Here is a 24,677-nt window from a genome sequence, read left to right as displayed (position 1 = left end):
GCTCGGTGTTTTCCTTCTCACCTGGGGAGGGGCGGTTCTTAAGAGCTGTCTGAATTGGCAGCTTTTCTAACATGGAGGCCTTCCTCCCTGATAATCATCTGGTTTGACCCAGTGACTTGAGGCCTGTTCTCATGTGACGTGCTGATCTCAGGGGTGTCGCAGCGTGCACGGGGCGGGGTGACGGGGGGTGATGGTGACCAGCAGCAAAGCCTGCAGATGCTTTAGAGGTAGGGAGTGCTGCCAGGCCGAGGAATGGCCACAGATTGGGTGTTTTCAGAGATCCAAAAGGTCGCACGGCTTAGGGAACAGCCGCCACAGGGCAACTTTTCATGTGGTGTAAAAACTTGTACAAGTGGCCGGGCGTGGTGGCTCACGCCTCTAATCCCAGCACTTTGGGAGGCCAAGGCGGGCGCATCACCTGAGGTCGGGAGTTTGAGACCAGCCTGACCAACATGGGGAAACCCCATCTCTACCAAAAATACAAAATTAGCCTGGTGTAGTGGGCGCCTGTCATCCCAGCTACTCGGGAGGCTGAGGCAGGAGAATTGCTTGTACCCGGGAGGTGGAGGTTGTAGGGAGCCAAGATCGCGCCTTTGCACTGCAACCTGGGCGGCGAGCAAAACTCCATCTCAAAAAAAACAAAAAACTTGTACAAGTTAAAACTTGTAACTGTTCTCAAACAGCCATAGAAACCTTGGGAGCTCCAAGGGGTGTGGGGAGGTCGGGCCTGGGAACCTGCACGGGCCACCTCCGATGCTGCTGTAGTCCAGGGGCAGCTCCCTGCACATGTGACTCAGTGGCCTGCACAGAGCTGTGTGGTACAGTTTTGTCAGGAGGAGAGAACAGTCTCTGGTCCTGTCTTCTGAGTAGCTGAGAAGCTCAGCCTCTTTGTGGTATAGATGGGAGAGGGAGTGGATATTTTCAGGAAATTAAACTTGTAAGCTTTACTCTTGTTAGCCTCTGACTGTCCTCTGGCTATTGTAGTTTCTGTAAGACCTTGTGCCTTTACAATACACACTCCAGCAATGGTGACTGCTGGAATTTGCCCACGTGGGAAGCGTCAGCTTGCTGCTCACCTGGTAGGATTGGAGGACCAGAGCGGGAGGACAACGGTGTCTGTTTTAACAGTTGACTTTCGTTAGAAACATCCTGTTGTTACCACACCTGGGACAGAAGCTCCTGACAGCACACAGCCCCTGATGCTCAGCTGCACGGTGAACGCAGAGCTCCCGCACCACAGGCCTGGGGTTGAGCTTCTGAAGATGCCAGTGAAGCACAGTCCTGCTCCAACTACCGAGAAGCCGGAGGACATTCTAGAAACTGCTACCAATTAGCCCTCAGGGTCTGTGCTTTGGAAGCCAAGGCCAACACAGGTTCTATTCCCTGCCACACCCAGCTGGCTCTCCCTCGCTGCCTCCACTCTAACCGCAGGTCACACGCCTGCCTTCCCTGACACACTCCTTGCTTCGCTTTTTCTCTTTTTTTCTTTCTTTATTTTTTTTGAGACGGAGTCTCGCTCTGTCGCCCAGGCTGGGGTGCAGTGGCATGATCTCAGCTCACTGCAAGCTCCGCCTCCCGGGTTTACGCCATTCTCCTGCCTCAGCCTCCCGAGTAACTGGGACTATAGGCGCCCGCCACCACGCCCGGCTAGTTTTTTGTATTTTTTAGTAGAGACGGGATTTCACCGTGTTAGCCAGGATGGTCTCGATCTCCTGACCTCGTGATCCGCCCGTCTCGGCCTCCCAAAGTGCTGGGATGACAGGCTTGAGCCACCGCACCTGGCCTTCTTTATTTTTTTGAGATGGAGTTTCACACTTGTTGCCCAGGCTGGAGTGCAGTGGCGTGATCTTGGCTCATCACAACCTCTGCCTCCCAGGTTTAAGCGATTCTCCTGCCTCAGCCTCCCGAGTAGCTGGGATTACAGGCATGCGCCACCATGCTGGCTAATTTTGTGTTCTTAGTAGACGGGGGTTTCCCCATGTTGGTCAGGCTGGTCTCCAACGCCCGACCTCAGGTGATCCACCCACCTTGGCCTCCCAAAGTGCTGGGATGACAGGCATGAGCCACCGCACCCAGCCCCACTTCCCTTTTTCTTTGGAACTAAGGTGCACTTGCTGCCTTTTTAAGATGATCACTTCCCCCAAGCAGGCCATTTGGTTCATTCCAGTATCCCTGCTGGTTACTAGACCCTCTGGCCTGGAGCAGGGCTATGAAAACACTTGCTGAACGAAAGACAAGCAAAGCATGCCTGAGAGAACGAGAGCTGAATTTTTTTTTTTTTTTTGAGACGGAGTCTCACTCTGTGGCCCAGGCTGGAGTGCAGTGGCGTGATCTCGGCTCATTGCAAGCTCCACCTGCTGGGTTCATGCCATTCTCCTGCCTCAGCCTCCCGAGTAGATGGGATTATAGGCGACCGCCACCACACTCGGCTAATTTTTGCATTTTTAGTAGAGACGGGGTTTCACCATGTTGGCCAGGCTGGTCTCCAACTCCCAACTTCCCAGATGATCCACCTGCCTCGGCTTCCCCAAGTGCTGGGATTACAGGCGTGAGCCTCCACGTCTGGCCCCGAGACCTGAATTTTTGAAACCACCCTCACACAGGCGTATTTCACAAAAATTTTTTTTTTTTTGAGATGGAGTTTCATTCTTGTTGCCCAGGCTGGAGTGCAATGGCACGACCTCGGCTCACTGCTACGTCTGCCTCATGGGTTCAAGGGATTCTCCTGCCTCAGCCTCCCAAGTAGCTGGGATTACAGGCGCCCACTGCCACACCCGGCTAATTTTTTGTATTTTTAGTAGAGACAGGGTTTCACCATTTTGATCAGGCTGGTGGTGAACTGACCAGCCGCCTAGGCCTCAGGTGATCCACCCACCTGGGCCTCCCAAAGTGCTGAGATTATAGGCATGAGCCACTGCACCTGGCCACATTTGTTTTGCTTTTGCCATATTTAGCAGTGGAGGATTGTATACCAAAGTTGCCACTAATATTAAGCTCTAAGAACCCACTACTATCGAGCCAGGGTTTTTTTTTTCAGCTCATCAGCCTTGACCACCAGGGCTCAGTTGATCCTCCCACCTCAGCCTCCTGAATAGCTGGGACTGTAGGCGCGCACCAACATGTGGGCTAATTCTTATTTTAGAGATGGGGTCTCACTAGGTTGCCCAGGCTGGTCTCTTAACTCCTGGCTTCAAGCAATCCTCCTGCCTCAGCTTCCCAAAGTGCTGGGATTATAGATGTGAGCCACTGTGCCTGGCCGTATTTAACAATTCTTTTATTTTCCAGAGATTGCCCAACATCGTTTGCATTAATGTAAACTCCTGAGTGAAATTCCATTCATCTAAAATCTAGATTTTAGATTTTAGATTTAGAAGCCAAGGGCATCACCTGGCTTTTGATCCATGATCTTACTAGACACGTCATGCCCCCCTACTCCCCGCCAAAGACTTGGAGCCTCTTACACTCAAGCCACAGGACACACTCCAGGGGCGGATCAGAGTCTCTTTAACGACTGTCTGGGTCGGTGAAAAGGCCTAGGAAGAAGCCATAAAAGCTGACTCATTTGAAGCCCCATTGTCCTAAACATCTTGGTACAGATTTTCAATGAATTGATTTGAAACTTAGGGCACATTTGTTTGGGCAAAATCTTTTTTTGTTTTTGGCGATGAGTCTCACTCTGTCCCCCAGGCTGGCGTGCAGTGGTGCGATCTTGGCTCACTACAACCTCCACCTCCCGGGTTCAAGCAATTCTCCTGCCTCAGCCTCCTGAGTAGCTGGGATTACAGGCGCCCGGCTAATTTTTGTATTTTTAGTGGAGACGGAGCGGGGGGGTGCTCACTATTTGGCCTGGCTGGTCTCGAACTCCTGACCTTGTGATCTGCCCACCGGGACCTCCCCGAGTGCTGGGATTACAAGCATGAGCCCCGCACTTGGCCCAAGAGACCCATTTTTATCAAGAGACTCGGGGTTTGTTTTCTTACTTTTTAAGCTGCTGCTAATAAAAGTTTTATGTATTAGTCACTGGCATTGTTGATAACCAGCATGGTTCATCAGGTCTGAAGTATTTGTGTCTTCCTCAAACTCTTTTCCAACTAACGCTGATCTCTGGGGCAGTGAACTAGGAATGCAAGATTTTATTTATTTATTTATTTATGTATTTTGAGATGGAGTCTCGCTCTGCTGCCCAGGCTGGAGTGCAGCGGCGCGATCTCAGCCCACTGCAACCTCTGCCTCCTGGGTTCAAGTAATTCTCCTGCCTCAGTCTCCCGAGTAGCTGGGATTACAGGCACCCACCACCATGCCCGGCTAATTTTTATAATTTTAGTAGAGATGGAGTTGGGGGGGGGGGGCTCACCATGTTGGCCAGGCTGGTCTTGAACTCCTGACCTTGTGATCTGCCCAGCACTCAGGTGATCCGCCCACCTCAGCCTCCCAAAGTGCTGGGATTATAGAAGTGAGCCACCACACCCAGCCGAATGTAGGATTTTAAAGACAGCAGAGATGAGCTGGACAAGATCACAGTCAGCTGTTAAGGGTTGAGACCAAACTTTTTGCCTGTGGATTTTACAGCCTTTAAAACAAGGACATTGTGAGAACAGGGTGTGCATGTATATTGTTTCTTCCAGGTTTCAGTCTTTGGCCAGAAAGAGTTTAAGACTCAATATATGCATTTATTTAAAAATATAAATATGGAAAAATAAATAATTTAAAAGACTAGATTGAATGTCCCTAGATTGTCACACATTCAAAGACTACATTTTTTCAAGAGATGGAATGGGACACAAAGCAAGAGTGAACGGTTCTAAACTCTCCAAGAAAGAAACCTGGGACCTGGTGGCGATCCCTGGCCTAGGTGTTCAAGGTGGTGGCATCCTAAGCTTCCAGCAATTCCCCAGCCAGGCTCCACTAATGTCATTCTGTGGCTGGAGTTACAGAAGCAAACTACGTCACCAAAACCATGAGAAGGTTTCATGCCAACAGGCTTGGCCGATGAGAGGAGAGGGGAGGTGGCTTCTCACTCAGCCGGGGAGGCCCGTATGCTGGGGTGCGGGCCTCTTCGCCCCACGGCAGGCGACCTGCAGCCCAGCGGAGGAGAACCGCGCTGCGTCCTGGAGGCCGTGTGGCTTCCTCAGCTGGGCTCTGGGGCCCACTCGGAGGTCTGAGGCCCCAGGGGTCACCTAGCCCAGGTCCAGCCTTGCTCTGGATACCTGTGTGACATGGGGTGGTGTGTGTTTGAGGGGCTGCCAGGAGGACACAGATGGACGCCTGCTCCAGGTGTAGAGGGAGAGGCTGGCGCAGAGCACGCGGGGGCGGGGTGGGGGGCGCTCTGCGACTGCCCCCAGGGCACGGGAGCTGCTTAGGACCGGATTCTGACGTCTGCCCCCGAGAGTGGCTGGGGTCTGTGGTGCTGCGGCGGGTCCACGCCCTGCCCACCCATGCCGTGTGGACCTGCCATGGAGAAGGACACGCTCACTTAGGGGTGGTTTCTTCCTGGGACGCTGGCGCAGCGGCACGGGCACCACAGTCCCTCAGATCCACAAAAGGCGGCAAACTCTTCGTCCTTCCCGATGGGTTTTGATCAAATACAATCACCCCATGTTGCAGCTGTGGGTCCTCGCTCAGCAGACTTCAAGAAACGGAACAGATGGTGCTGGAGTTCTGACTCTGCAGTGCTTGCTGCCTCTGAATCTCCTTCGAAATCCGTCTTTTAATTCCTAGTAAGTATAGTTCTCTATCAAATTTGCCAGCTGCCAACGGAATGCTGTGGAGGAGGAGGGAGCATTAGGAGGAGGTCGGGCCCAGAGGAGGGGGCATTAGGAGGGGGCTGCGCCAGGAGGAGGGGGCGTCAGGAGGGGGCCAAACCTGGGCCCGGAGGAGGGGGCGTCAGGAGGGCGCCCAGGGCCATGAGGAGGGGTTGTTAGGTGGCCACTGGCCTGGGTTGGCACTGCCTCTAAGCACATGGAGACCTGTCCCTGGGAGAGCCACAGGAAGGATGGGGCGGACGCCTCAGTGCTTAAGGCCTTCCTTCCTCCAGCTGGCCACACCCAGCCCCCCAGCTGAGCCTCTCCCCTTCCTGCCTTCTTCCTGCTCCAGGATGAGTCCAACAAATCCTGGGAGAGCACAGCCCTGCAGGTCCCAGGACAAAGCCCCAAGTGGAACCCCACGATGACAGGGACCCTCTTAGCTCATGGGATGACGGCCCAACCCCCGGGCCCGAGAGGAAAGGTGTGCGGGAGAACACTGACTTGTCTCGCCCCGGCCTCACTTTCACCCGGAAGAGGCCATACACAGGGCGGTGGTCGGAGGTCTTGATCCCGGGGCAGGAGGAGTAGATCACAGGACAGATGTCACCCTTGTGGCGGCTTCTGTACAAGACGCGGTCCTTCGGGAAGATTCCGGAGGCAGGAGGTCCAGTTACACCTGAGGCGCTGTGGGGCGTGGCCCACTCACCTCCCCGCTGTTCTCAAGTGCCCCCTGAGGGAGCCTTCTGGGACCCCCGACACTTATGCCCATTTTGTTGCCTGGTGTCTGTGGCCAGCTGGGCCAGGGCCTGTCCCTCGCCGCTGGAGAGACCCTGTGGACAGCGGCTGCTCCTACCCTGCCCTGCCTCAGTGGCTTCTTGAGGCATCCAGCAGACATCGGACGTGCCCAGAGCTGCAGCCATGGGCCTGGCGGAAGGGTGAGCGAGGGTGCAATGGGCAGAGGCTCTGCACGCCAGGGGCGAGGGCATGGCCGGTGCCCTGTGTGCCAGTCGGCTCACCCAGCCTTGAAAATACCCATGGAGAGGGTGCCATTCTCCACCAAAGAGGACTCGCCACAAGGCCAGGGTGCAGAGCTGAGGTTCAAGTCAAGGCCATCCAGGCTTAGACCCCTGATGCCAGGCACTGGCTCCCGGCTATGGGAGGTGCCCGCCCTGGAAGCACTCTGCGCCGGCCGCGGGCAGGGCTCACCGTGTATGAGGGCGTCCTCTGCTTGGAGGTGCTGTCGTACGTGTCCTTCCCGATGTCAAACTTGTATGACGGGAGGAAGTGGATGTCCGGCTCCTGGAAGCCCTTGAAGATGGACCCTGCCATGGGATGGGCACCCGGACTGGCTCAGACCAGCTTGTGCCAGCCGCGGCACCCCAGGCCCTCACCCTTCCTCATCTCCCGCCACGCCTGCCCCCCTCCCAGGCCCTCACCTTTCCGCATCTCCCGGATGAGCTGGTCATGCTGCAGCAGCGCCGGCACGTCCACCACCAGGCCCTGGCACAGGAGGGTGTCCACGGCCGTGCGCCCACCGCTCAGGCGGAAGTTGAAGTCTCCAAACCAGAACACCTCATCGAAGCGGGTGGTGACATCCGCTGTGGCACAGGGGGCCATGCATGGGCAAAGGCAGAGCAATGGCAGGTCCTTCCCCTTCCCCAGAACACGGCCTGGCAGTGGCTTCCAGGGGAAGTGGGTCTCGGGTGCCAGCCAGTGGGGCCGGGCCCTCGGGTGGGATTCGCACTGGGACAGCTCCAAAAGGCACCTGGAGCAGCCTCAGGAGCAGACGGCGCCCATGGCAGGTGATGACCACATCTCTGCTCCTTTCCGCACAGCCAGGGGAGGCGGCAGGGCGGGCAGTGGTGAGGACCAGGACCCAGGCTAGCAGGGCACGCTGTGAGTGAATGGGATCCGCCCACCCCACTAACCGCGTTAAAGAACCACGAGGGGCCATGCACTGGGGGCACCTGGACTTTTCGGCCCTCGCTTCCCAAAGCTCAGGACGCTGCCTCTGCAGAGCTGCCGTAAAAACGACGGGCGCCCCGCGTGTGAACCATGGCAGCACCACCCACATGCAGTGTGGGGCCCTCACCTGCGCTGGAGCGATAGGGGTTGGTGTCGGGCACGTTTCTGGGCAGGGCCAGGGCTTGCACGGTCCTGGTGTAGTCCAGCAGCCGCTCCGCCACCTTCCCGTCGCCCGCTGTGGGAACAGAAATGGGGTAGGGGTCACAGGGTTCTGGGTCTCCCTCAACAGCCACCCCTCTGGACCATGCCCTGACTGCGCGCCCCCTGCAGATGCAACCCCACCGGGCATCCGCTGCCAGGCCTGGCCAGGGATATTTCTGCCTTGGAGGATGGAGCGCGGGCCCAGCACGGCCGGCCCTCAGTGCCGGGGTCTGCTGGGGGTCCTCAGCATGCATCTTAGCAAGCATGGTGCCCGCCCCACGGCCCTAGGTGGAAGATGAAGCCAGCAGCCAGGACCCCTGCCCTGGGCAGGGTCCTGGTCAGGAGAGGAATGATGTTCTCACGAAGCACCTGTGGCGCGCGCACCAAGTGACTTACAGGTGAAGTGGGACGTGATGAAGAGGAAGGAGGTGCCAAAAAAGGTGAAGCTGACGCCCAAGGCCCCCTTGGTCTTGATCTGAGACACGATGCGTGTGGTCACCGTGGAGCACTCCACCTCTGTGGGAGGGGCAGCCCTCAGCTCACCTGCGGGACGCTGCCAGGCCGGGGGTCGTGGCCGGACCCGCATGCCAGTGGGGGCTCACTGTGGAGCCCGTGTGTGACATAGCAATCCCCAGATCCCAGACGCAAAGCGTGCCTCTCCTGCCAAAGCCATGGGTCAGCCGTGGAAAGGGGGGCTGCCACCCTCCAGCTGTGCCCACCCCTCCAGCCGCACCCACCTGAGCAGAACCAGATGAGGTCCCTGCGGATGAAGAGCGACATGTAGAGCACGCCGTGGGCTGCCGAGGACAGCAGCACGTAGTGCGGGCCCAGCGTCTCCTGCAGACGAGTCTCCCACTCCCGCCTGCAGAGGAGGAAGTGTGGTCGGCTGGGGGACATGGCCTCCCAGCTCCGCCACCCTCAGACCTGCCGCCCAGAGCCCCTCGAGGAGCTACCAGGGAAACTCCACGACCTGGCCTCGGAGTCTTGCATGGAGAAGCATTTGCCAGGGGCCTTGTGGGCCAGAGTTGGGACCTGCCGGGGGTCATAGGCCTCAGTTCCACTTGAGTGGCTCCCCTGGATCCCTGCCGAGACCCCAGTGAGCAGAGCTCCTCCTGCCTGCATGGCTCATGGGCCAGGGGAGTGGGGCCCACCTCAACGTGGGGCCAGGGCTCCTTCCCCGAGAGCACCTGTGTGGGCGGCAGCCACCTGCTGTTCCCGCCACAACGTGGGGCCCCAGGAGGCCTCGGAGCCCGGCCCTGCTCCCTGCTGCCCTTCTACTCTCTCACGTCAACAATTTATTACCAAAATCAAATCTCATTGATTTTAAACTCTCCAAGTTGCCACCGGAAAAGAAACCGACTCATGTATCCCACCCAGGTGTGGAGGCTGCCCGTGCCCAGCCACAACCCAGGTCTCAACGCCCAGCAGCTTCAGAGACAGCAGCCCCTGGGCAGGCACTGCAGGGCCTGCGGCCGCCCTACCTGTCAGAGCAACCCTCCTGGACCCCGATGACGTACAGGTCCTGGGCATAGTCGGCCTCAGCTGGGAGCAGGAACTCGTCCAGGCTGGGCGGGAGCTCCTGGAAGGAGGAAGCACATGGTGGGGCCGGCTCCTCCCGAAACCTGCAGGCGCCTGGGGGCGAGTCCTACTGCAGCACCTCGAGTACCAGCAACTCCTCCGAATGAGGGGAGATGGAAGCCAGGGCCAAGAAGGGAGCTACCCAGTCGGTCTCCGAGGCAGCCTCTGACACACCAAACACACCTCAGGTTGGCCCTCGGCCTCAGTTTCCCTCTCCAAACACGAGTCTGTCCAACAACCACTCCTGTATGACCCCCCGTCACCATGACCCCAGCCTGTGGGGCCCAACCTGCCCCTGAGCCGCCCCACACAGGCTCTGCTGGCTGCCCTCCCGCTCACCTTGAGCAGACGATTCTCAGCCAGGCCTGGTGACCCAATCCCTTCCCCTCTATTCTGCAGCCACGTGGCCATGGAGGTGCAGGTGGGAGCTCTGGAGGACGGGGGTCCTTACCTACTCTCACTCTCCTGTACTGCGGTTCGCAGTGGAGTGCACCTCGGGGCTCTGCCCTCCCGGCCCCAGGACGAGGCACAGAACTGCTCCGTCTCCCTCACCCACGTCTGTCCAGCACCGCCCCGCCCTTCCCTGCCCAGCGCCACCCAGCACCACTCACCTTCTGGCCCTGCATGTTCCAGGTGGCCACGAAGAGTGCCACGTTCCGGTCTGGGAAGTAGCGGGCCAGCTCGTCTGCCCCCAGCAGGGCCCCGCTGGCCAGGAGGCTGCCCTCCAGGTAACTCCTGTGACGGGAGGACCCCAAGCTCAGGGCCAGGCACAGGACACATCCCTGGGGGGGGGGGTCTCGGCCAGGTCCCCAGGGACAACAGCAAAACCCACGGAATGTCAGAAGCTGCCCCCAACCCCGAGCAAGGGCTCTCCTGGACCCTGCAGCGCTGCTGTCTGCTCTCCAGGAAAACAGGGCCCGACCTGGCTGCACAAACAGCCAGAGCGGGTTCACACCCCCTCCCCACCTCCCGGGAAGAGGCATGAGAGGGTGACATTTTGGGCTTTTTGGTGGTGGGGTCCTGGGAAAACCAGAGAGGAGCTCCCAAACTAGAAGCCACGGCTGTGGGCGTAGGGCGCTGTTCGGGGAGGGGCTGGTTCTCCTCCTTTCTCCCTTGGCCCCAACACCAGGCAGGATGGTCTAAGACAGGGAGACCAGGCGAGCCACACGGAAACACGTTAATCTCCTTGACGCCCCGTGGCTTTGACGCAGTTTTGGGTTTGCTTGTTTTGGTTTCTGGTGGGGACAGGGTCTCCGTCTGTGCCCAGGATGGAGTGCAGTGGCACTAACACAGCTCCCTGCAGCCTCCACCTCCAGGGCTCCAGTGATCCTTCTGCCTCAGCCCCCCAAGTAGCTGGAACTCCAGGTGCAGTGCCACCACGCCTGGCCGTTTTTTATTTTTTATTTTTGTAGAAACAGGGTCTCGCCATGTTGTCCAGGCTGGCACTTTCAGATTTTAATACGGCAGTGTATGCAAATGGTTAAACACACCGTGTGGCACAGCAACGTCCCTGCCCCTCCCCACCCTCAGCACCTTCTGCCACGAGGGCTGGTAACCTGTCAAGAGGCAACAGCGCACGCCTGCTGCTCCGTGGGCCACCCAGTGGCGCAAAAGCCACCAGGGGATGTGGACACACGGAGCCGGCTGTGTGCCCGAGATGCCTGATTTACAGACACTGAAATCTGAAGTTGACAATTTTCTTGGACTGTGAAACAGTATTAGAATTGTTTTGACTTTTTCCAACCATGTGGAAATGTAAAACCCGTTCTCAGCTCGCTGACAACACAGAAACGCCGTGGGCTAGGCTTGCCCGCCCTCCTCCCCACTCCTTCCCTAAGTAACACTTGTGCTGCTCCTTCTAGATCCGCCGTCTTCTGACACGGTTCCCTTTCGCAAGGGGAGACGAGAGCATAGTGCTGGATTCTTGTGACCTCCCGTGAGAACTTCTTCAATCCTGGCTGCAGCTCACCAAGCTTCACTGGACACGATTAAATCATGTCAGCAGGGAGGAACCTCGCTACCTCACCCCTAAAACTGTTGACAGTTCCGGTCGGGACAGCTGTGTTCACGCAGTGGTCATTCGGGACAAAGAGTGTTGCTGTGGCCACTGCTGTCACGTGATCCCAGGCCCAGCAGGGGCTCCTTGGTCACCAGACTCGAGGCCCATGGCGCCTTTGCCGGCAGCGCCCATCATGTCCACACCAGCAGCCGTGTGGTCGGTCTGCTCAGCTCTGTCCAGAGCATGGTTAGTAACAGCAGGCCAGGGGCGGCTCTCACAGCCATTCCCGTGTCCCGACACGGGCAGGGGCAGAGCTGCCTCGGACCCGCATCCAGGGCCAGGACACTGCAGAGCTGCTGCATAAGGACGCTCAGGCCAGCTGCTGCAGCTTGGGCCGGCTCTCAGAGCAAAAGGAACTGGCGAGGAAAGCACCCCCCTAACCCGCCCTGACAGCCCCAAGGCACTGGCAAAGGCCAGCAGCCATTCTGAAACAGGGCCGACCAGCCCGTGCACGTGCGGCCCACAAGCTCAGAATGGGTGTTACTGTGTGGAACGGCAGAGAAAGAAAAAACAGCGAGGTTCCAATGTGTGTCCCCGATAGATTCACTGGCACACAGACGCCCTTTGGTCCCCACTGTCCGTGCCTCGTCCTTGACAGAAAGCGTGTGCCGACCCCTATGCTAGAACAGACTGGAGGTCTGTAAATGAGAAGTTTTTAGACAGCAGAACTGGGTTAAAGGATCCACATCAACCCTTGTTTCCTGGTTGTTTGAAAACAATGATCTGATCCAAATTTGAGACACGACTGTCATTCTAACAGGAGTATCTACGTAAACTGAATCTGATTTTAAAATGTGATGCTTTAGATGCACGAAGAAATTTTACCCTTTACAAGAAACCCCGCGGTGAATTATTTTAACAAAAGCAACAGTTTTGCCCTGTATGCACAGGAGGGGAGTATGGTGGGGGAGCCAGGCACGGGCCCTCACTCTATGCCTAAGCCCACCTGCCTGCTGGTGGACCACAGGCGCAGGGAAGTGAGGCTACCTTCGGGGACTGTGGTGAGCTGAACAGTGATCCCCAAAGTCATGTCCACCCCTAGACCTCCAGAACCTTGGAAAGGGACCTTATTTGGAAACGAGGTCTTTGCAGATGTACTTTTTTTTTTGGAGATAGAGTCTTGCTCTGTTGCCCAGGCTGGAGTGCAGTGGTGCGATCTCGGCTCACTGCAAGCTCCGCCTCCCGGGTTCACTCCATTCTCCTGCCTCAGCCTCCCGAGTAGCTGGGATTACAGGCGCCTGCCACCACACCCAGCTAATTTTTTGCATTTTTAGTAAAGACTGGGTTTCACCGTGTTAGCCAGGATGGTCTCAATCTCCTGACCTCGTGATCCGTCCGCCTGGGCCTCCTAAAGTGCTGGGATTACAGGCGTGAGCCACCGCGCCCGGCCTGCAGATGTACTTAATTAAGGATCTTGAGATGAGATCACTCTGGATTTACGGTAGGCAGTAAATTCAATGACTGGTGTCCTTATAAAAAGAGAGGGGAACACAGAGAGACAGGAAAGAGGCCGAGAGAGAGAGAGACAGGGAAGAGGCCACAGAAAGACAGAGGCAGAGACGGGAGTGTGTCACAAGCCAAGGAACAACTGGGGCCTCAGGAGCGAGAGGCAGCAGGAGGACCCTACCCTGAGCCTCTGGAGAGAGGCTGCCTGGCCACACCTTGATTTTAGACTTCTGGCCTCTAGAACTGGGAGAGAGTCCAGCTCTGCTGTTTCAAGCCTCCCAGTCCATCGCCATGAGTTACAGCAGCCCCAGGACACCAACACAGAAACCACCTCACACCACTCCCTTCTCACACCTGCCCTGCCTCCCGCCGCGGCTGACAGACAAGACTTGGGCACCATGGCAGTGGGGAGGGGAGGAAAGGAAGGGTGCGGGTGGTTCTGCCAAGTCATAGTGGGAGCATCTGAGGACAGGCCCCCAGAATGCGACCCCAAGACAAGACCAGGCTTGGGAGAGGCCATGGGTTCAGTGCCGTTCCTTCCAGCAACAGCTGGAGCCACCAAAATGTTCCTCGTGAGAAAGTGGCTAAACAAAGTAGCCTCAACACATCCGGGGCCTCTTGCGGCAGAAAAAAACGAAGGGGGCGGGCTGGGTGCAGTGGCCCACGCCTGGAATCCCAGCACTTTGGGAGGCTGAGGCCAGGAGTTCGAGACCAGCCTGGCCAACATGGCGAAATCCCATCTCTACTGAAAATACAAAATTTAGCTGAGTGTGGTGGCAGGCGCCTGTAATCCCAGATGCTTAGGAGGCTGAGGCAGGAGGATCCCTTGAACCCAGGAGGTGGAGGTTACAGTGAGCCGGGATCGCACCACTGCACTCCAGCCTGGGCCACAGAGTGACAAACAAAAACGACCAAAGGGGCAGACCATATACATTGACGAAATTTCCCAAGACTAAACAAGAAATAGCGCCAGATACATAATTGTATACAGGATGCCATCTTGTCTACCTTAACACAACGTCACGCCCACGAATGGTTCTGAAACACACAGGAAAAGTTCTGGGAAGTTCGGGAGAGATGGGAAGGGCGCTGCCGTGGGGAGGGGCTGGGAGATGGGGGCGCTGCGGGAGACCCGCTTCATTCTTTCTGTTTAGGCATCTTAAACGCTGCTGATGGGAACGGTCTCACGAGGTTCCAGCAGCCTGAACACTACCATGAAGGCGGCGCAGGGGCTGCACTCTCCAGGCCCTACCTGCTGCGGACGTCCTTGCTGCGGATGGGCGCCAGGAGGCTGAAGGAGGATTTGGCCGATCGAAGGGAACAGTCGTCGCAGGCCAGGGGGCTCCGGGGCCGGCCGGGGACCAGGCTGCTGTGGGCCCGCACCAGGAGCGGCTGCGCGCGGAGCCTGTAGTCTGCAAGATCCGAGTCGACCTTGTTTGCTGTCCTCAGGGAGTCGGAGGCGATGTCCAGGCTCAGGGCAGGCGGCGGGCGCGGGGGCAGCAGGCTGGGCAGCCTGGACGAGCTCCCTACCACGGCGGCGTCTCTGTGCAGCAGGTTCGGGGAGCTGCTGGCCACCCCAGAGAGAGGGTTACCCCCCGAGGACGGGCTCCCTCTCTCACTGCCCAGGACCCCGCGGGACTTGGGGATTTCCTGCAAGGAGGTGCTCAGGCAGGGCGGGGAGCAGCTGTGGGCGGGGGCCCCGGGACCCTCGCTCTGCACTGAGCCCCTGGAGGGACTGGTCCCATTCCGGGCTTCCAGGTCCCATTCCTGGCTGCCTCGAAAACGCCTCCTCCTCCAGCCCTTGTCGTCCAGGGACAGGGTTCGCTCCAGCCGAGGCCTGGCGGGGGGCCGCGGGGTGACGGGTGCTGCCCGGGCTGGCGGGTCCTCGCCGCTGGGCGTGGCCGGAGTGCTGCAGGCGAGCGCCGGGCTCTCGGAGCCCGGAGCATCGGGTGGGGACCCCGCGCGCGGGGCCAGCGGAGCGCCGGGAAGCTGTCCTTGGAGCGTCCTCCCTTCAGGCGGCTGCGGGGCCGGCTCCGAAGGCCGCAGGCTCTCCGCCTTGGACGGCATGGGCGGGCCCTCCCAGGGGAGGCCTCGGCGCGGGGCTGCTGGCAGGGCGAGGGGTCAGGGATGCCGGGTCCGGGGTCGCCGGCGCAGCGAGGAGCAGAAACTTCGCTGCGGCTCCCGCTTGGGCCGGGGGTGGTCGCGGAGGGGCAGGGGCGGCTGCCGCATGGCCCGGGACCCGGGTCCCGCCAGCCCCTCGGGGCTCCCAGACGCCGTTCCCAGGGCGGTCCGCAGGCAGGGCCTGTCGCGGGCGAGGCTCGACCCCGACTGGGGCGCCGCTCGGGGAGAGGGCGGGAACCGGACACCCCTGGCTGGCCCCGCAGCCTCCGAAGCCCACCCCGTACTCGCGGAGGCCCGTCCGCCCAGAGGCGGAGTCAGCCCGGCTGGGACCCAGCAACGGCCGCCGCGGGGCCGCGCCCGGTCCCCGCCCCGCGCCACGGCCCCCGCCCCGCCCGCAGCGGCCTCTGGCGGCCGGAGGACTGCGCTGCACCGGGCCAGGACGGCTCTCCCACGTCCCTCCCGGCCCGGCAGCCCCGCAGCCCGGCAGGTCCCAGCGAGGGCAGGTGCAAGTCCCCGGAGAGGACCTGGACGCGGGCCAGGCGAGTGCCGAGGCTGCCGACACCTGCACTCACTCGCTTCCAACAAACCAAAGGGAACCACAAGTGAAGGTGCTTGAAGGAGCGCAAAATATTTTATTCAACAATTTGCAATGTAACAATTCTCATTTAGGAAAAATAGCCGCTCCCGCCTGGAGGAAGCTTCTTGAATCAAAAGTCGTGGCAGTCGACCCCAGAACAGCGGGCAGGGCCGACCGGAAGAGGTCCCAGGAATCACAGGAGCTGACCAAGGAACAGAGAGGGCTGCCCCATCACAGGGACTGGCCTTTCTCCAAGTGACAAGGACAAATGGATCCAGCGGGACACGCCTGTGAAACATTTTGGAAAACATCCTGGGTGGTCTGGGCTAAATGATCAAGTGAAACAGAAAGTCAGGAAGGGCCTGTGCTAATTCCACATTCTACAATTTCTATACTTAAATTTAAAACACCAAACAGTTTATGTTTCCCCAGCAGAACCTACAGAAATTATCTACTGATTTTTATTAGTATTTAATTCTTTTCTTCGGTCTCTTTAGACTTGACAAGAATACGAAGAGTTTTCAGAACAGTCAGAGAAGCCTTAAAGCTTTGCATCAGTGAGAGGAGGCCCCTCTCTTGAGTTCAACAGGGCTGAGTCCACCAGGAGCTACTCAAAGTCTCAGTGTGGCAAAACTCGGGGCAGAAATAAGTTCCAGAGCAGCTGTCAAGAAACTGTGTTAAGATACTCTCCCCAAGATGTTACCAACCCCTGAACCAATGTCCCCCAGGTGAGGAAGTGGGTCACGTGGATTGCACCAGGAAAAGTGCTCACGGAAAGTGCAGCCTTTTAGAGAACTGCATCCAGGCCCCTTCACGGTGAGTCTAACCATGCTCCTACACGCACAATGAAGCCCAAATCAAACATCACACCGTCGGTTTTCACCCTGGATGACCACGCTGAGCCATCGTGTCAGACAGCTGGCTCTCTGGGGCTCCTTCCCAGTGACTGGGCCACACGGTGGGCAGTCGCCGGTGCTTTGGGTGCACACAATCACCCATGGTCCTCATCAGGCCACAGAAAGTAAAGTGAGGCTGGAAACGTCTTTGTTACAGGAAAGAAATTCACTTCAGTAACTAGGGCCTCTCTCAAAAACTGAAGGAATGCCAAAGGAACCCTGAGGCTCCTCGGAGACGCTGACTGAGAACACAGCGACCTCCACTCATTCGGCCAGGTTCAAACACGGCAAGGGCCCAGACGCTGCAGAGCAGGGGTCGGGGTCCGCCTCAGACAGTCACTCTTTGCTCCCAGCACCTTAAAGGAAGTGCGGGACTCACTGGCCAGTGGCTCACAGCTGGGCTTGGAGAGGCCCTGGTTGCTACCGACCGTGTGGCTCTCCTGTGGCAGAGACAGCTCCAGCTGAATGAACATTCTTTTTTTTTGAGACGGAGTCTCACTCTGTCGCCCAGGTTGGAGCGCAGTGGCCGGATCTCAGCTCACTGCCAAGTTCCGCCTACCGGGTTCACGCCATTCTCCTGCCTCAGCCTCCCGAGTAGCTGGGACTACAGGCGCCCACCACCTCGCCCAGCTAGTTTTTTGTATTTTTTAGTAGAGACGGGGTTTCACCGCGTTAGCCAGGATGGTCTTGATCTCCTGACCTCGTGATCCGCCCGTCTCGGCCTCCCAAAGTGCTGGGATTACAGGCTTGAGCCACCGCGCCCGGCCCTGAACATTCTTAAATGACCAGGAATACTACATCCTTAAATCATCCTAAATGACTAAGAAAGTCACATCATTCTTTTCGGCAAACAATTCTGAGTCAAAGATTCAGTCTTTCCATCCAGTATCTGAAAGGATGGTGGAATTAATTTTCAAAATAAATCATTACGATGGGCGGTAAGGAGGGAGGCGCAGCATGGGACCAGCTCTGAGTCACTGCTGTGTCTCCCTGGGGGCGGGACGGAGATCGTGGCGGTCGGTCGGGTTCTTCGGGGAGAACAGCAGCGTCAGGGCTCCAAGTGCAAGTTCACAGCAGGACAAGCCTAGTTCGGCACCAGGTGCTTCCTCTGGTCAATTCTCCCTAGCCTTGAGCTCCCGGAGGTGGCGCAGGCCTGGAACAAAATCAACAGCATGACCTCTGCATGCCTACCCCCAGGGTGGGCAGTGCCCGGGTGCAGCGTGGCAGGGGCTGGTCCACATAATGAACTGCATGGGCCATTGGCGCCGACAAGCTGAAGGCTTCGTTTTTGTTCCTAAAAGCCTCTGGAAACCGACAAGTCAGTGCCAAGTCCTGGGCTCCCTTGAACGCACTGAGTCCTTAACCATCAGTGTTTACTGTGAGGGCCGCCCGGAGGTGCTGCGGTTTCGTCAGGGCCGTGAGACCCAGAGCTGCTCTGCAGAGCCAGCCTGGCTGTCCGGAGTCACCGGGGGGAGTGGTGGCCAGGCCTGGCCACTGCAGGGGACGCGGGGACCCCAGGTGCAGACAGCCGGCCAATGCAGGCATCCGTTCTTACTCCCATGCAAAGCCTCATGGAGGGGAAAGCCAAGGAATTTGTGTAAAGGTACTAACTACATGGCAAAGGAAGCAGGACACCACCAAAATCGACTCGTCTGGATGCCGAAAAGCAGGTGACAGCCAGGGGGCAGCTGTGGGGAGTGGTCCTGGGAGCCTCGGCCTCGTTTGTAGAGGACCAGGGCAGGAATGCTGGGCCCCAGCCCAGGAAGCCTGCAGTCACGAGTGTGTGAGGCCGTGAGGAGTTGGTGAGGCCGTGAGGGCAGGCTGGGGTGACAATGAGGCTGAATCCCAAGATGCCCCAGACCTCGGCCCCCGCTTGGCTCCCCTCCACTGACAGCCAGTCTATACTCCACAGGCAAGGGAGAGGGGAGGAGAGGCGAGGCTGAGGGAGGGAAACCGCAGACAACATTCTAGAACACTCCCCAGCGGAAGGGCATGCATTCAGGCCCAAGGGGGCTGAGGGTGAGGCCCTGCAGGTCCCAGGGAAACAGGACCCCCAAAGGGGCTGCAGGCAGAATGGACCTGGAATCTCAGCAACCACAGGCACCAGGAAACCTAAGGCCACTTGCAGTTCTGAAGAAAGCAACTCTGGCCCAACAATTTTACCAGCCAGCCAGCCAGATAGGCCGAAGAAGAAAGGCGGCTCCAGACATGAAAGGCTTCTCCCAAGTCACCCCGGGATCTTTCTGTCAAGAAGCTTCTAGGAAAAACAAATAAAAAACATACAAAAAAAGCAAAAGCTACTGGAGGATGTGTGTCACCAAGACAAACGGAGTAACTAAGAAAGGCAGCAACATAGGATTCCAAAGCTGCGGGACCGACGCCGGGGAGACTCGGGTGCCCAGGCCAAGGGAGGAGAGAACACACTTGGTTCAGAGACCACGGGCTCCAGGAGGACAGAACAGCAGACATGGCAGAGCTGGGGGCTGAATGAGGGATACACAAGTAGAAAGCCAAGCACATTTTACAAACTGCAACCTAGGAAAAGGCAAAGCAAATGTAGGAGCACGGAGGGCCTGGTGTCCACACAGAGCCCCATATGGGAGCACCGAGGGCCTGGTGTCCACACAGCCCCACACGGGAACACCGAGGGCTTGGTGTCCACACAGGGCTCCACACGAGAGCACTGAGGGCCTGGTGTCCACACAGAAATGGCAGCCGGGGAGGGCCCAGCGTGGCTCCTCACAGTGCCCTGTGGACTGCCACACAGTAGGTGTGCAACTTTCATTCAGAAAAGAGAAGCTGGGCATGATGGCTCACGCCTGTAATCCCAGCGCTTTGGGAAGCCGAGGTGGGAAGATCGCTTGAGCCTAATAGTTCAAGACCAGCCTAGGCAACGAGGTGAGACCCTGTCTCTACAAAACATACAAAAATTTGCCAGGTGTGCTGCCCGCGCCTGGAGTCCCAGCCATTCAGGAGGCCGAGGCAGGAGGACTGCTTCAGCCCAGGCGGTTAAGGCTGCAGTGAGCTGAGATCAGAGATTGCCCCAACGACACCCCAGCCTGGGCAACAGAGCAAGACCCTGTCTCAATAAATGTGTATGTGTGTATACATATATATATTTATATATATATATATATATATTTTTGAGATGGAGTCTCACTCTGTCGCCCAGGCTGGAGTGCAGTGGTGCAATCTCGGCTTACAAGCTCCATGCCCGGCTAATTTTTTGTATTTTTCACAGGGTTTTAACACAGGGTTTTTGTATTTAACACAGGTTTCACTGTGTTAGCCAGGATGGTCTTGATCTCCTGACCTTGTCATCCGCCCGCCTCAGCCTCCCAAAGTGCTGCGATTACAGGTGTGAGCCACCACACCCGGCCATAAATATATATTTTTTTTAAAAAAAGAGAAAGAGAATCTAGGGAAGAAAGCTGCTGTCACCGAGCAGCAGGGTCAGGAAGTCAGTGGACGTGTCAGGGTCTCATGGAGAAAGGCAAGGGTCACTCACCTGTGCCAGCTGAGCAGGGTTGTAGAAGGGCACGGCCCCGCTGGGAGGGCCGCCTGCAGCGGGGAGGTCGCCAGGAGCCTGAGAAGCACAGAGAAGTCACCTCAGCAGGGCTCTGCTGCATAGCAGCTGGCATTTCAACTGCAGATACAGACACCGCTTCTACGTGGGATTTACGGTACTTGTAAATAAGCTACAGAAGCAGACTGAAGGCACTTCTTGCAACACCGGATTTAGTTATTTTATGGTTCATAGAAAAATGGTGAATATCAAAGCAACATGCAGAGCCAATGTTTTAAGCACTGGAACATGCAACAGGAAGGTGCGCACGGCACTGAGGTGGCGCTGAGCGTGCGAGGCAGTTAGGAGGTGCCCACGGCTGCAGACCTAAGGCTCCAGCCACGACACGAGGCCCAGAGCTCTCATTTGCAGGCAGAAGGGTCGCAGCAAGCCTTTCTGCTGAGCCACAGTTGCAGCTGGTGCTGTGACAGGAAGAAGATGAAGGGTTCGTTCACCTCCCTCCCACACTGGCTGCAGGACACCGCCACTGCTGCACTCGCCCCGGCCTCAAACCAATGTTCTCATGCTTGATCAGAAAGGAGAAATCTTCCTTCCAAAGGAGAGCATCCTGACCCGGGAAACACTCACACGGCGAGGCCACGCCCCAGGCCCGTCATTGGAAAAACCAATTCGAGCAAAATGACAGAACCCACTCAATCGTTAGGACACCTCGGGGTTGGTCCAGTCGCCCGGTGTATGTGGATACTGCACAGCAAACCCCTTAAAGGAACACTGCTGTAATCCCAGCATTTTGGGAGTCTGAGGTGGGCGGATCACCTGAGGTCAGGAGATCGAGACCAGCCTGACCAACATGGAGAAACCCCGTCTCTACTAAAAATACAAAATTAGCTGGGCGTGGTGGCGCATGCCTGTCATCCCAGCTACTCAGGAAGGCCAAGACAGGAGAATCGCTTGAACCCAGGAGGTGGATGGAGGTTGTGGTGAGCTGAGATCACACCATTGCATTGTAGCCTGGGCAACAAGACTGAAACTCTGTCTCAAAAAAAAAAAAGAAAGAAAGGAACCCTGTACCCTTGGTCACGTGACGCTGAGGGAGCCAACGGGCGAGGTTAGTGGCAAAGCGCACGCGGCGAACCGGCACCGCGTGCTCAGGGACACAGGCCAGCTCTCATGTTAGTGAGGACCACCAGCCGCAGGTACCTGATTAAAATGCTGGCTCACTTCACGTGATAATGAACTCATTGAACTACAGCGCGAAAGCTACAAAACAGCAAGAACACACATAAAACACAGACAAAAGTCAACATGCGCGTCACTGTCCAATCCAAGCCGTCAGTTCCATTTCAAAAGCTTTGTGATGCCATTAGAATCAATATAACTCAAAAGGAAAAAAAGCCAGTGTTAGCTTAAGATTCCTGTCTTAACGTAAAGCTGTTATCCCAAAACAACCATTATCTCAGGGGAGGGCTGGGAGGAAAATCCAGCCTTGGCCTAAGCCAGCTTCACCTCCTGACACCTCACAATTCAAGACGATTCCATGCTGTTGAGGGGAGGAGACCGGGACTGAGGTGACAACTCAAACCCCTTCACCCCTCCTGAAGCTCCTAAATGGTTTTGTTAAAACAAGTGCAATTTTTTTCCCCCAGGAACGCCACCTTTGAGGTGCTCTTGTTTCTAAACTGCCTCTTCCTACCCAGTACCACCCTCCATAAAGGAAGAGGCACCTGGACAGTGAGCTGCTGGGGAGGCCTGGGCTGTGGGAGGCCCTGGCGTCGGCACTGCTTACCTCTCCTCCCTGGGAACCCTCAGGCTTAGAGGAGGGGAGTTCAGAGCCAGGGAGTGACGCTGCAGAGCTTAAAACCTGCCAAGGAAAAGAAGAATTGCAGCAACCAAATCCCAGGGAATTTAAGCTTCTCACCCCAGGCCGAAAAATAGGAAACTGTTCTGGTCTGGGTTGCAAACGCCCTCTTCCGTGTAAAGTGCTCCTCAGAGAGAAGTGAAAAGAAAGGTGCCTCACACGTGGCTCCAGCCACACAACCCTGCTGGCTCTAGACCTCCGCAGCTCTCTCCCAGTTGCCTGTTGCCTATAACAGGCTTGCAATCTGGGGCTACTGTTATTCCCATTTTACAGAGGAGAAAACTGAGGCTTAGAGAGGTGAGTGACTGTCCCATGCTTTACACAGCTGATGAATGGAGAACAGGATTAGGCCCAGGCCTGTCCGACTCCCCCTGTAGAGAGTGCAGTCTGACCTGTTCTTTTTTTTTGAGATGGAGTCTCGCTCTGTCGCCCAGGCTGGAGTGCAGTGTGGTGCAATCTCAGCTCACTGCAAGCTCCACCTCCTGGGTCCAAGCGATTCTTCTGCCTCAGCCTCCTGAGTAGCTGGGATTACAGGCACCTGCCACCACACCCAGCTAAATTTTGTTTTTAGTAGAGACGGGGTTTCACCATGATGGCCAGGCTGGTCTCGAATTCCTGACCTCAACTGACCCGCCCACTTTGGCCTCCCAAAAAGCTGGGATTACAGGCGTGAGCCACCGCTCCCAGCTGGTCAGAGCTGTTGCACTTCACATGGGAGTCATTTGTTTTTTTTTTTTGGATGAAGATATACTTAATTTTTATTATTGGTAGATAATTGCTCTTTAACTTAATTTTATTTTTTCCAATTTTAAAAATTGTAAAATACACATACCATAAAATTTGCCACTTTAATCATTTTTAAGTTTTAAGCACATTTGCCGTGCTGAGCAATCATCACCGTCACCATCCCCAGATCTCCGTCTTCCCAAACAGCTCTGTCCCGCCTGGCACCATGCATTCTACCTTCCGTCTCTATCATACACAAGTGTGAGGCATTTAAGACGGAACACGCTCTGCGTGCACACTGGGTACTTACTGACTTGCAGAAGGCAAGGCCCTATCTGGCAGGATGGGGAGGTGACTCCTCACTGGGTACCCTTCCCCTCTTTCCCACCGGACCCACTCACCTTGGGCTCTAGGGCAGGCTCTAGATTGGCCAGGCCCCTAGCTGGTGCAGGCCCTTCCCTGCCAGTCCCGTCTGGAGGCTGTGGTTCTTCTGCATCTGGGGATGAGAGAGTGAGGAGGCCATGATTCCGTCCAGAACATCCCTGGGGTCTCACTGAAGACACCCGGAGAGGAAGCGAGTTTCGTGCTACACACACGGCACACTCACGCAGAAACGGGCAAATCATAAAAAAAACACAAACCAACCCCAGGCTCTCTGCGTGCTGGCCAGGTCATTCTTTTAACAGGACATTTAGGAGAAACTCACAGAAAGAGGGTCAAAGATCAGGAGACTGGGGCTGATGCTCGTGCTGCCTACCTGGGCTCGGCACAAACAAGTTGGAAGGAATCGGGAGTGGCGCGAGTGGAGCGACAAAGTCCGCAGGAGCAAAAGCCGGCTCGCTCCGCTGGGTCCCGCTTGGGTTCAGGACGTCCACATAGCGAGCTCTGGTTCCGGCTGCAAAGGGGGGAGGAGCAAATTGAGGCGAATGCGCCAGGCGGCCTCCAGTGCTCACCGTGTCAGAGCAAAAGCACGCAGGGACGCGCTGGAAGCCATGTCGTGGCCCAACCCTGACAAGGACACCTTTCTACACAGCAGATGTGTTTTGGCTTTTGGCCTTGGGGTGGTTCCCTATCTCACCCCACTGTGGCACACGCCCTCTGCTTCTGCACGGACATGGCTGTGCCCACAGCTTGTCAACGCAGACGGCTGTGGAGCCACATAACGCTCTGGAGAGCTGCGCTCGTCCCCAAGGCTTCCTCCTCGTGACACCAGCATTACCTTACACGGTGCGACACCCATCACCTCCTCCCCACGCACAACAGCGACACGTTGCCTCTCTCAGAGAGTTAGTCGTTCAAGCAAGCTCCCACTCCAAGGACACCCTTACCTGCTCTTCTAGAGAACACGTTCACCGGAGCTCCAGGAGGCCCCGTGAGACCAGCCGGCGCAGCCTTGGGCAACGAGGTTGGAGGTGGGGGCGGGGCTTTCTTCTGCAGAGGGAAACACAGCTTGAGACAGGCACTGTGTGCACCAGAAACCCACTGGGACGGCAGTCAGGACGCTCCAACAGGAGCAGCAGCCGCCCAGATAGCACAGGGCCACACGAAGCTGTTCCCTCCACTCACACCTCACACCCCACAGGAACTAAAATGACAACTTACCTCCTCTTCTGGCTCATTTAAATTCACCCACTGGTTTTTCTTTTCATCCCAAACAATCTGCCAAGATTTTAGAAAGAAAAAAGGTCAGCAGACTGAAGCTAAACAGAATTAGAATCTGATCAATGATGACACTTCAAAACTTCAGGAAGCACCTACTCAGCTCTGCTCTGAAAGTGACAGAAAAATCATTACAGTTCCTCGGACGTCCCGTGCCGTATTCGACAGCACTCACCGATTTGTTCTTGTCATCTGGCAAATAAGCTTCTGTCCTTTTCTTCCCAGGTAGCCAACGAGAGAACCAGGATTCACCCTAAATATAAAAACCACAAGAAAAACTTTGAAAACACTATGTTCCATGAAATCAGCCAGATGCAAAAA

General features: G+C 56.8%; 2 protein-coding genes across 12 annotated transcripts in view; both read right to left on the bottom strand.

Annotated features, from left to right (window-relative positions):
- Positions 1 to 4,645: 4,645 nt before the first annotated feature.
- On the bottom strand, positions 4,646 to 15,486 carry INPP5E (inositol polyphosphate-5-phosphatase E). 2 transcript variants are annotated; one of them, XM_033238538.1, is made up of 11 exons: positions 14,246 to 15,486; positions 10,100 to 10,223; positions 9,392 to 9,489; positions 8,648 to 8,772; positions 8,307 to 8,426; positions 7,837 to 7,944; positions 7,181 to 7,342; positions 6,951 to 7,066; positions 6,246 to 6,382; positions 5,593 to 5,761; positions 4,646 to 5,448 (listed from the first exon to the last, which is right to left on the bottom strand). In XM_033238538.1, exons 1-10 carry the CDS (start codon positions 15,058 to 15,060, stop codon positions 5,629 to 5,631), a joined length of 1,938 nt encoding a protein of 645 aa, XP_033094429.1. In that variant the 5' UTR covers positions 15,061 to 15,486; the 3' UTR covers positions 4,646 to 5,448; positions 5,593 to 5,628. The 2 variants fall into 2 exon arrangements, with proteins under 2 accessions (XP_033094429.1, XP_033094428.1); XM_033238537.1 differs by having other exon boundaries at positions 4,646 to 5,761.
- A 1,969-nt stretch (positions 15,487 to 17,455) lies between these two features.
- The window catches only part of SEC16A (SEC16 homolog A, endoplasmic reticulum export factor), a 43,679-nt gene continuing 36,457 nt past the window's right edge, over positions 17,456 to 24,677 (bottom strand). For 7 of the 10 annotated variants that reach the window (XM_033238528.1, XM_033238529.1, XM_033238526.1 and 4 more), the window contains 9 exons: positions 24,532 to 24,609; positions 24,300 to 24,356; positions 24,026 to 24,128; positions 23,455 to 23,592; positions 23,099 to 23,193; positions 21,900 to 21,974; positions 21,314 to 21,373; positions 20,096 to 20,173; positions 17,672 to 17,740 (listed from right to left, as the gene is read on the bottom strand). In XM_033238528.1, coding sequence (XP_033094419.1) covers positions 17,672 to 17,740; positions 20,096 to 20,173; positions 21,314 to 21,373; positions 21,900 to 21,974; positions 23,099 to 23,193; positions 23,455 to 23,592; positions 24,026 to 24,128; positions 24,300 to 24,356; positions 24,532 to 24,609 — 753 coding nt within the window. Of the gene's footprint in view, positions 17,741 to 20,095; positions 20,174 to 21,313; positions 21,374 to 21,899; positions 21,975 to 23,098; positions 23,194 to 23,454; positions 23,593 to 24,025; positions 24,129 to 24,299; positions 24,357 to 24,531; positions 24,610 to 24,677 lie in introns of all 10 variants that reach the window. The other 3 variants (XM_033238530.1, XM_033238533.1, XM_033238531.1) reach the window with 3 other exon arrangements.

The sequence above is a fragment of the Trachypithecus francoisi genome, unplaced genomic scaffold (genome assembly GCF_009764315.1).
Source record: "Trachypithecus francoisi isolate TF-2019V2 unplaced genomic scaffold, Tfra_2.0 Lachesis_group16, whole genome shotgun sequence".
In the NCBI taxonomy this organism is placed as follows: Eukaryota; Metazoa; Chordata; class Mammalia; order Primates; family Cercopithecidae; genus Trachypithecus; species Trachypithecus francoisi.
Note: the sequence above shows the minus strand (reverse complement) of the source record. Positions and strands in the feature narration are given on the sequence as shown.

What these genes read in the sequence shown, in the direction of transcription:
- INPP5E (XM_033238537.1), bottom strand. Translation starts at nt 15,060, where the DNA reads ATGCCGTCCAAGGCGGAGAGCCTGCGGCCTTCGGAGCCGGCCCCGCAG. An exon ending in GGAACATGCAGGGCCAGAAG is followed by an intron (nt 9,490 to 10,099) that starts GTGAGTGGTGCT and finishes TCCTCCTTCCAG; the next exon opens with GAGCTCCCGCCCAGCCTGGA. An exon ending in CATCCGGGAGATGCGGAAAG is followed by an intron (nt 7,067 to 7,180) that starts GTGAGGGCCTGG and finishes ATCCCATGGCAG; the next exon opens with GGTCCATCTTCAAGGGCTTC.